Genomic DNA, 10,961 nt, shown 5'->3' with positions numbered 1-10,961 from the left:
TGCAATGCACTGACTGCCATTGGATCATTCAATCTGATGGGGTTTATTTTTACAGACAGAACTCCAGGAAATGGATCAAGAACTGTCTACTCTTTAGACCCCTCGGAGAGATCAAACCTTGATGAGAACGTATGTAAATATGCAGGTAACAGGTTCAGCTAGTTAGACATTGGCCTCTCGGCCGCAGAGAGAGCATGGAGATTCTAGTTAATCACCAATGCGTCGATTGATCAAAGATTATGTGTTACCATTGTTTTGGGATAGTCCCAGCTGGTTGATTCGTGTTTGATCATTCTTTTCAATGAATGTAATCCAATAGACATGGCAACTCAATGTGGCAACTTGGAAGTGTTGTTAGTTTGTCACTGATGTATGGTGCAATTGAATCAAATTGATGCTTAACTAGAACCAGATTCCAGCTGAGCTAATGTTTCATTAACTTTGGAAATTTTATAATTAAATTGTCCAACATATGAAAGAAATAGAAATGAAGGGGACGACTGAGATGTTTATTTTATTTTTGTATCTACCATTCCTAATTCCTTGGTTTCTTTGAAAATCCAGCTTCAGCTGACAGTCAAAAGAAAGTGACAAATAGAAATATCACCACTCCCCCATCTCCCATTCAACGCCTAATCTTCAATTATAACGTATATTTTCTCATTTCTTTATATCTTTTTTTTTTCCATAATTTTCTTGATGGATATCTCTCCATGTCTCATGGATGATAATTTTCTTGATGGGTATCTCTCCATGTCTCATGGATTGACTTGTAGCAAAATCAGGATGCCACGATGAGCAGATTGTATGCGGTGGCTATTATGACAAATTTCTAAGTGTTGAAAAAGGAGGAGGATAAAGAGAGAGAGACATCATTTTACTGTTGTGTCATTAACTTCTGAAGAAATCATTACCAAATGGAAGAATCTTCAAACGGGAAACTGGGGGAGATCCAGAAAATGGAAACACAAGATAGGTATAGAGAAGTTTCTGGAGAGTTCAAAACTGAGGTTGAGGCTGGTTCTGCAAGAGCGACTTTGGTGACTTTGAATCCTGAGCCTGTGACTGAAACTCATAACAGAGATGATTCGTATGAGGCAGATTCTAATGAGTGCAGAACTGATCAGAAGGTGGATTCAAGGGAAATGGAGGAGAAAATTGTTAAAGACTCGAATGTTGATTCAGTTGAGCCTGAGGTTCATTCTCCATTTGAAAAGTTGATTGAAGGTGTAGAGGTACCTGTCGAGCAAGAAGAGGCTCTAGATGATGTTGCTGTATTGGAATCCACTGTAATTGAAGATAACCTATCGCTGTCTTCAGTTGAAACAAATAGGGATTCCAAGGTCATTGAGGAAGTAATTGTGCCTTGTTCGGATGCTAATGGTTGTTCTTCTCAAGGTGAGACAAAGGTGGTTTCCAATACAATAGAAGAAATACCAATAGCTTCATCTGATGAGGGGATGGTACAAATAGAGTGTCCTTCTCCTGCTGACGATTGTGAAGTTCCTCCGGCTACAGTTGATGTGGTGCCAAAGGCAATTGACAATACGAATCTGCCAGCCTTGGAAAAGAATCCTGAAGAGTCATCAGCTACTGCTGATTTGGAATCAAAGGAAAAGGTTGACGAACCATTGAAGGAAGCTGCAAACGCTGGCTCTGCTGACAACGAGCCTGAGATTCCTGCAAGCACTGAAAATCAGGTTAAGAACTTTGCAACTCAGCCTAGATTGACTTATCATGGTCAGTATGATCACGCAGGGCAAGGCACAATGCTACAATTGAATCTTTATTGTTGAATATTGTGTCTTATGCAGCCTGTTACACCTTTGAGTCAGCGCAGCATACAACCAACGTCATGGAGAAGCTGCTGTGGACTTCTTCAGATTCTGCATCGCTCTGACAGATAAATCAAGGTGAGCAGCAACACTTGTGGTGATTTTGTTTTCCAGATACTATTTTTAATTTGTTTTTCCTTCTGTGCACTTCGTGAAAGATTTTTAAGAATGAATTATACAATACTGGTTTCAAAAGGATAAGGCAACTTTAAGCCAAAAGTTTCTGCTCGTGGCCTATTTCTGTATCCTTATGGTTGGGCAATTTCTAAGCTGATCTCGTCCCATTTTGTCGGAGCTGGTGCCTGGAATCACTCCATTTTTCAGAGAAATTAAAGAATTATTTCTCATCAATTAGTTATAAAAACTTTACGATTTATCTTAAATCATTTTTTGAATGCAGGCAATCTAATAACATGTCTGAAACATCTTTTTGTGTTTCAAGCCATCTCCATCAAGTGATTATTTTTTTTCCGCTCCCTTTTTTGTTGCTTAAAAGATCTTTAATTCTTTATAGGAAGTGCTGTGAAACAAGAAAGCTTAAGGAATCCTAATTTTAAGTTTGATACAACATAAAGGTTGGGCTGATAACATTCTCCAGCATTTTTGGTGAAGTAATGATTGATTTCGGAGAAAGCATAAAAATATGAAGCATGTTAGTTCTGGGAGTGTGCGTGGGGTTTCTTCATCTGGTACCATTTTATGTAGTTTTAATTTCTCTAAATATTTCCTTGTTTCATAGTGATGATTGTAAAATTCTAATACCACTTATGACAAGTTTTAGAAGCCTATAAAACCAATTTGAGGGTGTTTTTGTTTTTATTGAGGTTTCTGCTATGGCTCGGGTTAATTTTGAGAACAAAGCAGCTCTTATGTCGAAGAAATTCTCATGTCCATCGATTGACATTGAGCCGGCAAGAAGGCAATATTGCTGTAATGAACAATTCAGCATAAATGAGAATACAAGACACGTCTAGGTTTTGAACCATAGCTGGTTCTTCCCATTCTTTCTCTGATTTCACTTCTTATAAAATAAAAAAGAAACCAAAGGACATCCAACCGCCAGAAATATACAGTAAGGCACGAAGTACGAAACTCTTCTAAGATTGGTCAAATGAGCTTATCTCCAATGTGTCATATTCAAATTACAGTACAACCAGTCGAGACAAAATAAACTAAACTAGTGCAAGATAAACTTGTTTCATACAAACTAGTAATATGTATTCGCCACATCAAGTTGCTATGCAGAAACACACAAGAAGAAAAGGTTTCCACAGCACATCAAGTGATGTAACCTATTAGGAAATGTCACACGCAAGGACCAAAATATAATGTGATCACGCTTGTAGTGCAGCCAGCACTAAATGTCATTTTTGCTTCACAAAGGAAAAGGCTCATTGTCAGGATCCAGCCGTAGGGACAATTCATGAAGTGGTACCTTATGAAATGAGTTTCCCTTGCCTGTAAGTGGAAACCTCATAGGATGGCAACAGCAACTTCCACAGGGGAGCCTTAAACTAAGGCAGGATCACTTGAAGGGAAATTGAAGAGAACCAGGAAAATGGAGAAAAGAAGGGAAACCAAAACAAAAGAGCTATTAGAAATAACTTCAAGCTATTGATCTGTCTTTGATTTAATCAGCTGATAAGCATTGGAAACTAGTCAAAAGGCCTAAATGATGCTGTATCGAAATGCTTGTGCTTCAAGAAATTAAAATATCATGCAATTACACCAGTTACAAAATTCTATAGATAAAGCCTCCGACATGAAAAACTTCCAACATTTACGTGAACCTTGGGACGTTTTCTCGAAAAGAGTGTTCAACAAAAACACCAGGTATTAGGACTACTCAAGAGTGTGTTTTCAGTGACAGGTCAATTTTCTCCGAACCATAAATTGGTTTCACCAGTGCAAAATTATGAAATTAATCCCATACCATTCTAGCTGCTTAGCCTCACAAGGACAGCGCGAGCAATGCAACTAAACCAGACAATCAATTGTTAAGATGTCGAAGTTCCACTTTATTAACTGTATAATGATCCAACTTGTAATATCCAATACAAAAATCAGGCAAACAGCGAAATACAGAAATCTGAAGTAGCCCAACATGAAACATATATCAAATTCAACTAGGAATCATTTCTATAACTGCAACCAATCAAAATAAGAGAACTACATAGAATAGTTTGGTTTTCAGAAGAAAATGAGTTATCTGTGTCCAAATATCACAGCATCCAAATTATCATCAAACACCACAATCCATAAAAGGGCTCAAAAATATAGCCAAGCAAAGACATAAATCCTATCAATCAAAATTGAAAGTTTAACACATATTTGTAGTCTAAGGTCGTGCAGTCACCTCTTCAATTTTATCTCTTGCTCTCTATTTTGGGCAGCGTGCAATCACCTGCACCTAGCATAGCAAACACAAACCACAGCAGCGGCAGTAACAGCCGCAAGTGGCAACTGCCAGTTCAACCTACTGTCCTCTTCCTCGCCGTCACCATTTAGCTTAACAGCCCTCGCAGTCCCATTCACCCCATCCAAAGTCTTGTCTTTCAATCCAGCAATCACCTTCTCAGCCTCCTCAATCTCCTTCTGCCAAAGCAAAATCCTCTCTTCCATCTCCTTCACCGTTTGCTCCGCAGAGTTCTTCTCAGACTTACAGTTACCCAATTCAGACTCCAAATCATCAACTTTCTTCTTAAACCCAGAAATTTCTCTATCTTTCTCATCAAGTTTCTCCCTCATTTCCTCCTCAACCCTCACCCTTTTACTCTTCTCCTCCATCTCCCTCACTTCCAACAAGCCAACATTCCTCTCCAATTCCCTAACTTTCTTCTCACTCTCAACTTTCTCTTTCTTCAACCCATCAACTTCCCTCTCTAGTTCCTCCAATTTCACTCCTTTTTCGCCCAAAACCCTCTTCAACTCAGCCACCTCAGCACCCAATTCATCACCTTCACTCATCGAAGTCACCAAGTCATGCTGCAGCCGTGAAACCTCAATCTCCAATTCTTCGGCTCGAGCCGCAACCGACTCAAGAATCCTTTTATCTTCCTCTGATCCTTCAATCTCGATTGTAAGTTTCTTGATTGTGCCCTTCATTTCCTTGTTCTCCAACTCTAAAGATTCCACCTTTTTAGTTAGTTCCGTTACTTTGTTGTTGCTGCCGTCTTGATCCGGATCGAAGAAGTCCTCCGTCGTCTGATCGTCGACGCCATTGATCGCCACTGCTGTTGACTCCGCCATCCTGAAAAGAAAATGCTAACGCAATTGGATTATCAAAGATTGTATTGTATTGGGTGGGAACCAAATGAAAAGATAAAACGCAAAAGCTCTACCTTTCCTTTTAGAAAATCTCTGATTATGATTCTATTAGGGTTTCTGATTATTATTATTCTGCCCGAATTCTGAAAAAAAAGAAAAATATCTCAAAAGGAAATTAACCCCAACGAATCATACAATGAGAAATAGACGGTTACAGATTATCAAACGCAGTTGGTTTTTTTATTTTTTTTTTTTGTAAATTTTTAATCTACCCCAAATAAATTGACATTTTACACCGGATCTCTAATAAATTTAACTTGTTGCACTGCACCTCAATTTCGTTATTTTCTCAGTTAAATTTAACGGTAGAGGAGTAAAATTAGAAGTTCATTCTTTAAATTAATTTTAATGGGAATTTTTTTTATTGTAATTGAAATAAAAATATTTTAAAAATTAAAAGAAAAATAATACTGGTGACAATGTACATGTAATAAGAAATTTTTTTATTATAATTAAAATAAAAATCTTTAAAAAATTAAAGGAAAAATAATAGTGATGACAAATGTTGAAATGTACATGTAACAAGAAAATTTTTTTATTGTAATTGAAATAAAAATCTTTAAAAAATTAAAGGAAAAATAATAGTGGTGACAATGTATATGTAACAAGAAAATTTTTTTATTGCAATTAGAAAAAAAAAGGCTTAAAAAATTAAATGAACTAAAAATTTTGGTTTTTTTCATATAAAGGGGCATTTTTATCATTCAATCAAAAGTTAGACGAAACCGTTAAAAATAACTGAAAAATTAATAGAATTGAGGGTGCGGTGCAATACATCAATTTTTTTAGGTGCGCGATGTAAAATATCAATTTATTTGGAGTATGTTAAAATTTTCCTTTTTTTTTAATCATATGAGTATGCCTCGCACGCACGTGCTTCACTAATTAGATATTTGGATTGGAATTTGGAATCTTTTGTCATTACCAGCCAATAACGACTCAGAAAAACTTCCTGAAACAAATTTTAGGTTACGCTGTAACAATGAATAACTATTTTAAGTTAAATTTGTTAAAACAATAAAGATTGTAAATAGAAATTGTTCAGGAATATCAGTTAACTAATTTCATAAATATAATATCTCAATTTAGTTAAAAGAAAAATTTGAAGTTTTTCATTTTTAGTAGATAAAGAAACTCTGAGGTCTAATTGAGGTTGATATTATGAACACGCATTGATATCACCTAAGTTTAAGTAATAATTCAACTTAAGAGTTAGTATTTAACAGGCGATATTCCCCATCTCGTCTAAATCTTAAGACTTATCATTTAAATGAAGTTCAATTAATCATGAGTACATTTTGAGATTGATATTTAGTGGGTGAGATTTTTCATTCCTATAAGTTCATCCCTCTTTTTTTTTCATGTTATTTATAGTTAAACAAGCAACTTTATGGGTTATACCATATTATTATTGAATTGTAGCGTGGCTTCATTTAAGTAGTACTATATTTATAAAGTTGGAATATAAAATTTATATTTTAATTGATATGACATACATACGGTTCTAGTATAAACTATTCCGTGACAATGAAATGATAAATAATCACTCGACACATAATAATTTACTCTGAAGCTATATATAAAAATATGTATCTCAAATTTCTATACATACAATTACAAAACTTAAATTATGAGTTTGAGTATTATTTATACTTATTACTGAGATAAACTTAAGAAAACCTCAAAGTGGGCTTTTCTTTTATTTAAAAAATATCAACGTGGGCTCGTGTGTAAAAGGATTGGGCTACGCTTGAATAACCATCGGACTGCATATTTGATCAGGGGGACCAAATGACAATTGACTGCGAAGTATGAAAGACTCATCTACTATATTTGGTGTAATCTTTATTTGATGAGAATTCATGCATGGCTCCAATTTTAATCTCAATTTAGATTAGCTTCTTTCAAGTCTATTTTCACTTTTTAACTCTTCATCTTGACGGTTTTGACTCTTTCTTGAAGTCTATTTGAGCTCCCCTAGTTCTTGATAAGAACTCAGTCGAGTCCAGTGTGATTAATTTGACGATATGGAAAGAAGAAAGAGTCAGTCATGTGATGTCTCGTGCACCAACATTGTCATGTCTATAATCCATCAATTGCCTTATTTGAGCTCGTTTACTTTCTAGATGTTTTCTTCAAGATGATGCTTGAAAATTACCACGCATCTTATTTAACTAACTTCACCTAAATTATACTAATTTCTTCCCAAATTTAGTGAGAAGAGAATTGAAACTATAGGCCCTTTTTTTTGTACCGTAAAGGCTAAACTAACTATGACTATCCAATAGCATTAAACCCGATCTGTTTTTGTACATAATTTGTTATTATTGAAACAGAACAAAGAGTCAAAAGAACAACCAATTAAGTTATAACATACGCTCACTTAAGCGTTGTTTGGTATTGAGAAGTTGTAGTTTAAAAAGTTACAGTTACTATAGAAAAAAAAGTTGTAATTGTGAAATAAAAGTTAATCGTATGTAATAGATATAATTTTTAAATAATAATTTTAACAAAAATGGTAAAAATGTAATAGATTTTTCATTATGAAAGTGTAAAATCAAATTAACTTAACTTTTAACCTACAACAACTAATATTTACTAAATACTTCAATGCTGTAGTTTTTAAACTGCAACTGTTCAACCTCAATTTCAAATGAGGGTCTTAATTTATAACCACAAAATCCACTTATTTTGTGATTTCGCTTATGCACCTTAAAAGTGAGACAAGGTGAAGTTTGCACTTGAAATTCAATAATAATTTACCATGAGGTGTTTTCCAATTTTGTGTAATACTAATAAACGCAAGTGGCCATTCAAAAGTTCCTTTCAATGAATAAAATTACTAGTGACTAATTTCATGCTTAATTATTCCAATTTCATACTGCAATAATGTACGTTGATTTTCGATGGTTTAGGATAAGAGGAAGTAAACCATTACTAATGGGAATGAATACATCATCGATAAAGTTTGAGCTTTTCTATATACATTATGAGAGTAGATTTACTTCTAAATACGTATTAGTAAATTTAGTTCATTCTATACTTTAAAATTTCTAAATATTTAGAAGTAGATTTGCTTTACTCCAGACTTTAAAATGTGAATTGCGATATCACAAGTTTGAGGCAAAAAATACTATTATTTCATAGCTATGAAGGTCGGACCTTTTTTAATTAATAATTCACACCAAAAAAAAAAAAACCGAAACCCTAGATTTATTAGAATTAGACCTTGATTTCGATTATTGAAACCACACAAAGACCTGCCATATGGTGATGACTGATGATTGTGACCAGTGTTAAATGTTTTCAATTTTTTTTAATAAATAAAGTTCATAAATAGGCAAATATATATTATTCAATTCATAATTAAAGAATGGATAAGGTTATTTATATTTTAAAAATTACTTTGAACACTACATATTACAAAAGTATCCATAATTTAATTCACCAGTAAAGAGAATGTTGCATAATTAAATAAATACATTACTCTTGACCCTTTCACTACATCAACATAAACAACCCTAATCCTAATTTTTATTTTTCTAATTTCTTTGTTATGCTTCTTGAAGTCCACATTATAATCAATTTTACACTATTATACACCTAAAAACATTTTAGAATGAGAAGTTTTGTTTCTATAGACATATTAGCCATCTTTATTACATGGGCTTCCCTGCTGATGATGTTCCTGAAACTACCGAATTTAATAATTTTATAACTAAACAGTATATGTTGAATCAACTTTTACCTCCAATTCTACCACCATAAAAAATCATATTTGTAAGAACTCAAGGTTCCAATTTATCAAAAGTTTGTATTTCATATTTGTTAGTTCCCAACAGTCACAGGAGCATACAGTCACAGCTCCTTTTTCTGCAGCAGGTTCAAGCATATCACTATTAAGCATCTATACTATTTTGCACCCTCATCATTGTCCCTTCATTTGGAGCAAGAGCAACTAAACAGAGGTCAATGCCATTGTGTTAGAGCTGCAAGGGAGAGCACTGTCGGATAAATTCTTGGTATGAAATTTAATTTTCTGGGTTTATAGTGATGAACAAATTGAGGATTGTTTTGGTATTTTTAAGAATGTATTGGATAAAAATTCTTATAAAAGTCTCAAAAAGTGAGTGTCGCAAATAAAAGAGTGTTCAAAGAATTTTATAGAATACAATTAGCTCTACCCTCCAAGAATTTACTGAAAAGTGAAATTCGCATTACTATCTGAAAATTGCTATCCTTTCTAACATTGTAGCAAACTGAAACTATTTATCCTCTTTCCTAATTCCTTTCTTTCCTCTTCTTATCGCACTATCAAAATAATAAACATCTTAGAAAGCCAAAAAAAAGAAGAATAATAATAATAAACAAATAAATTAAGGGACATGCTTTTTCTCCCAACATTTGCAAAATAAATTTAACCAAAAAAAAAAAAGATTAAAAAAATAGACCAGAGAAATGGTGGGAAAATACAATTGGTCTGTCATGAAACTAATGAAGCCAACAAAGTCACCACAAGCAATTATCAATATCATCACTAATATTCAAAGATTCATCAAGCTCCAAATTTGCTCTTCTCCTTCTTCAACCCTTCAATAAAATTAGTAAGAACTTTCATGGCTTTAATCTGACATTGCAAAGCCAAAATGTAATCGGCAGTCTCTTCAAACAACTCGTCAACTCCTAGAGTTTCTCCTCCGGGCACAATCCTCTGCAATGCCAAAATCTTTGTCTCCAATAACTCTTCCTTACTCTGATCATCTTGATCTTCTTGAACCTTGTCCTTCTTCTGCTGCTGCTGCCGACGATGATGATAAGCGGCTGTGACGTCTCTTGTTGTTCTCTTCCTTCGGTTAACTAATTTCCGGTGAGCTTTACGTGCATTTTCATGATGACCCATCTGAGGTTTTTGGCTGGTTTTTATTTCTTTTATTTGAAATGCAGCTGTTGGGTTTATCTGTGTTTTAGTAGCCTCCATGATGGAAATGCAGAAGGAAAATGGAGGAGCTTGAGCTTGAGTTTGAGCTGGAGAAAAGGTGCTATTGCTGAAGCTAGGGTTGTGTTGTGGTGTTAAGAAGCTACGCTAATGAATGAGGGGGTGATGGTGATAAATTATTGTTGAGTTCTAGAAATGTCAATGCCAACGAAGCGGAGGGGCCACTTAGTTTTTGGCTTTCGAAGTTTTGTTTGGAGTTGGGAGGTGACGTCCACGATCCTTTATCTTCGCGTGGTCATGGTGAGGATATGAGCCAATGAGTGCTTGCATGTGCCATGTAGAGGCATTATCACAAATCCAAAAAGCATACAAAGTCCCACTTGCATGCCTTTTTTTTTGGGTGGGGGGGGGGGGGGGGGGGTGGTCTTCCATTTTTAAGTCAATGGTAATAGATTTCGTAAACATTTATAATTTCATTTATTATATAATTCAATGTAATTCTCTTTTTAAATGTACACTCATACAGTGGTAACCAATGAGTAAATTTCACATTTGTGCTCTTGTTCGACTTGAACCTGCTGTAAAGAATGACACAGAGGTTTATTCATGAGTAATTTTATTACGCTTTTTTACAGGGATGATTTTCCCTTGTGTTTTCTCTTCCAGTAGGGATGGAAATGGAAGGGAAAATAACCGACATTTCTATACATATTTTTGATATTCTGCATATATCCTCGTCTCTATCAAAATTTCTTCAGGGAATATTCATCTCCCCCCGAATAATAACAGGAGATCTCTGAATGTCTCTGATATCTAAATAACTAATATGTTTTCAATTTTTTATTTTAATTCAATTATATTAA

At 34.4% G+C, this 10,961-nt stretch overlaps 3 protein-coding genes across 5 annotated transcripts; 1 reads left to right on the top strand and 2 right to left on the bottom strand.

Annotated features, from left to right (window-relative positions):
• The first annotated feature begins 674 nt into the window (after positions 1 to 674).
• Positions 675 to 2,654, top strand: LOC102625084 (uncharacterized). The gene is made up of 3 exons (XM_006484778.4): positions 675 to 1,700; positions 1,815 to 1,913; positions 2,350 to 2,654. Exons 1-2 carry the CDS (start codon positions 918 to 920, stop codon positions 1,905 to 1,907), a joined length of 876 nt encoding a protein of 291 aa, XP_006484841.1. The 5' UTR covers positions 675 to 917; the 3' UTR covers positions 1,908 to 1,913; positions 2,350 to 2,654.
• A 266-nt stretch (positions 2,655 to 2,920) lies between these two features.
• Positions 2,921 to 5,339, bottom strand: LOC102625554 (peroxisomal and mitochondrial division factor 2-like). 3 transcript variants are annotated; one of them, XM_015532172.3, is made up of 3 exons: positions 5,177 to 5,339; positions 4,192 to 5,085; positions 2,921 to 3,363 (listed from the first exon to the last, which is right to left on the bottom strand). In XM_015532172.3, exon 2 carries the CDS (start codon positions 5,082 to 5,084, stop codon positions 4,236 to 4,238), a length of 849 nt encoding a protein of 282 aa, XP_015387658.1. In that variant the 5' UTR covers position 5,085; positions 5,177 to 5,339; the 3' UTR covers positions 2,921 to 3,363; positions 4,192 to 4,235. The 3 variants fall into 3 exon arrangements, with proteins under 3 accessions (XP_015387658.1, XP_015387659.1, XP_006484843.1); XM_015532173.3 differs by having other exon boundaries at positions 2,921 to 3,349; XM_006484780.4 differs by lacking the exon at positions 2,921 to 3,363 and having other exon boundaries at positions 3,952 to 5,085.
• A 4,168-nt stretch (positions 5,340 to 9,507) lies between these two features.
• Positions 9,508 to 10,348, bottom strand: LOC102625838 (transcription factor PAR1). Its single transcript, XM_006484781.4, has one exon. It carries the CDS (start codon positions 10,138 to 10,140, stop codon positions 9,718 to 9,720), a length of 423 nt encoding a protein of 140 aa, XP_006484844.1. The 5' UTR covers positions 10,141 to 10,348; the 3' UTR covers positions 9,508 to 9,717.
• Positions 10,349 to 10,961: the final 613 nt, after the last annotated feature.

Source organism: Citrus sinensis, chromosome 4 (assembly GCF_022201045.2).
Source record: "Citrus sinensis cultivar Valencia sweet orange chromosome 4, DVS_A1.0, whole genome shotgun sequence".
Classification (NCBI taxonomy): Eukaryota; Viridiplantae; Streptophyta; class Magnoliopsida; order Sapindales; family Rutaceae; genus Citrus; species Citrus sinensis.
The sequence above is the reverse complement of the archived record's forward strand: the minus strand, read 5'-3'. Positions and strand labels throughout refer to the sequence as shown.

Excerpts from the sequence above, each read along its gene's own strand:
- LOC102625084 (XM_006484778.4), top strand. The coding sequence starts at position 918 with ATGGAAGAATCTTCAAACGGGAAACTGGGGGAGATCCAGAAAATGGAA. Across the intron at positions 1,701-1,814 it reads CTGCAAGCACTGAAAATCAG|CCTGTTACACCTTTGAGTCA; the intron begins GTTAAGAACTTT and ends TGTCTTATGCAG.
- LOC102625554 (XM_015532172.3), bottom strand. The coding sequence starts at position 5,084 with ATGGCGGAGTCAACAGCAGTGGCGATCAATGGCGTCGACGATCAGACG.
- LOC102625838 (XM_006484781.4), bottom strand. The coding sequence starts at position 10,140 with ATGGAGGCTACTAAAACACAGATAAACCCAACAGCTGCATTTCAAATA.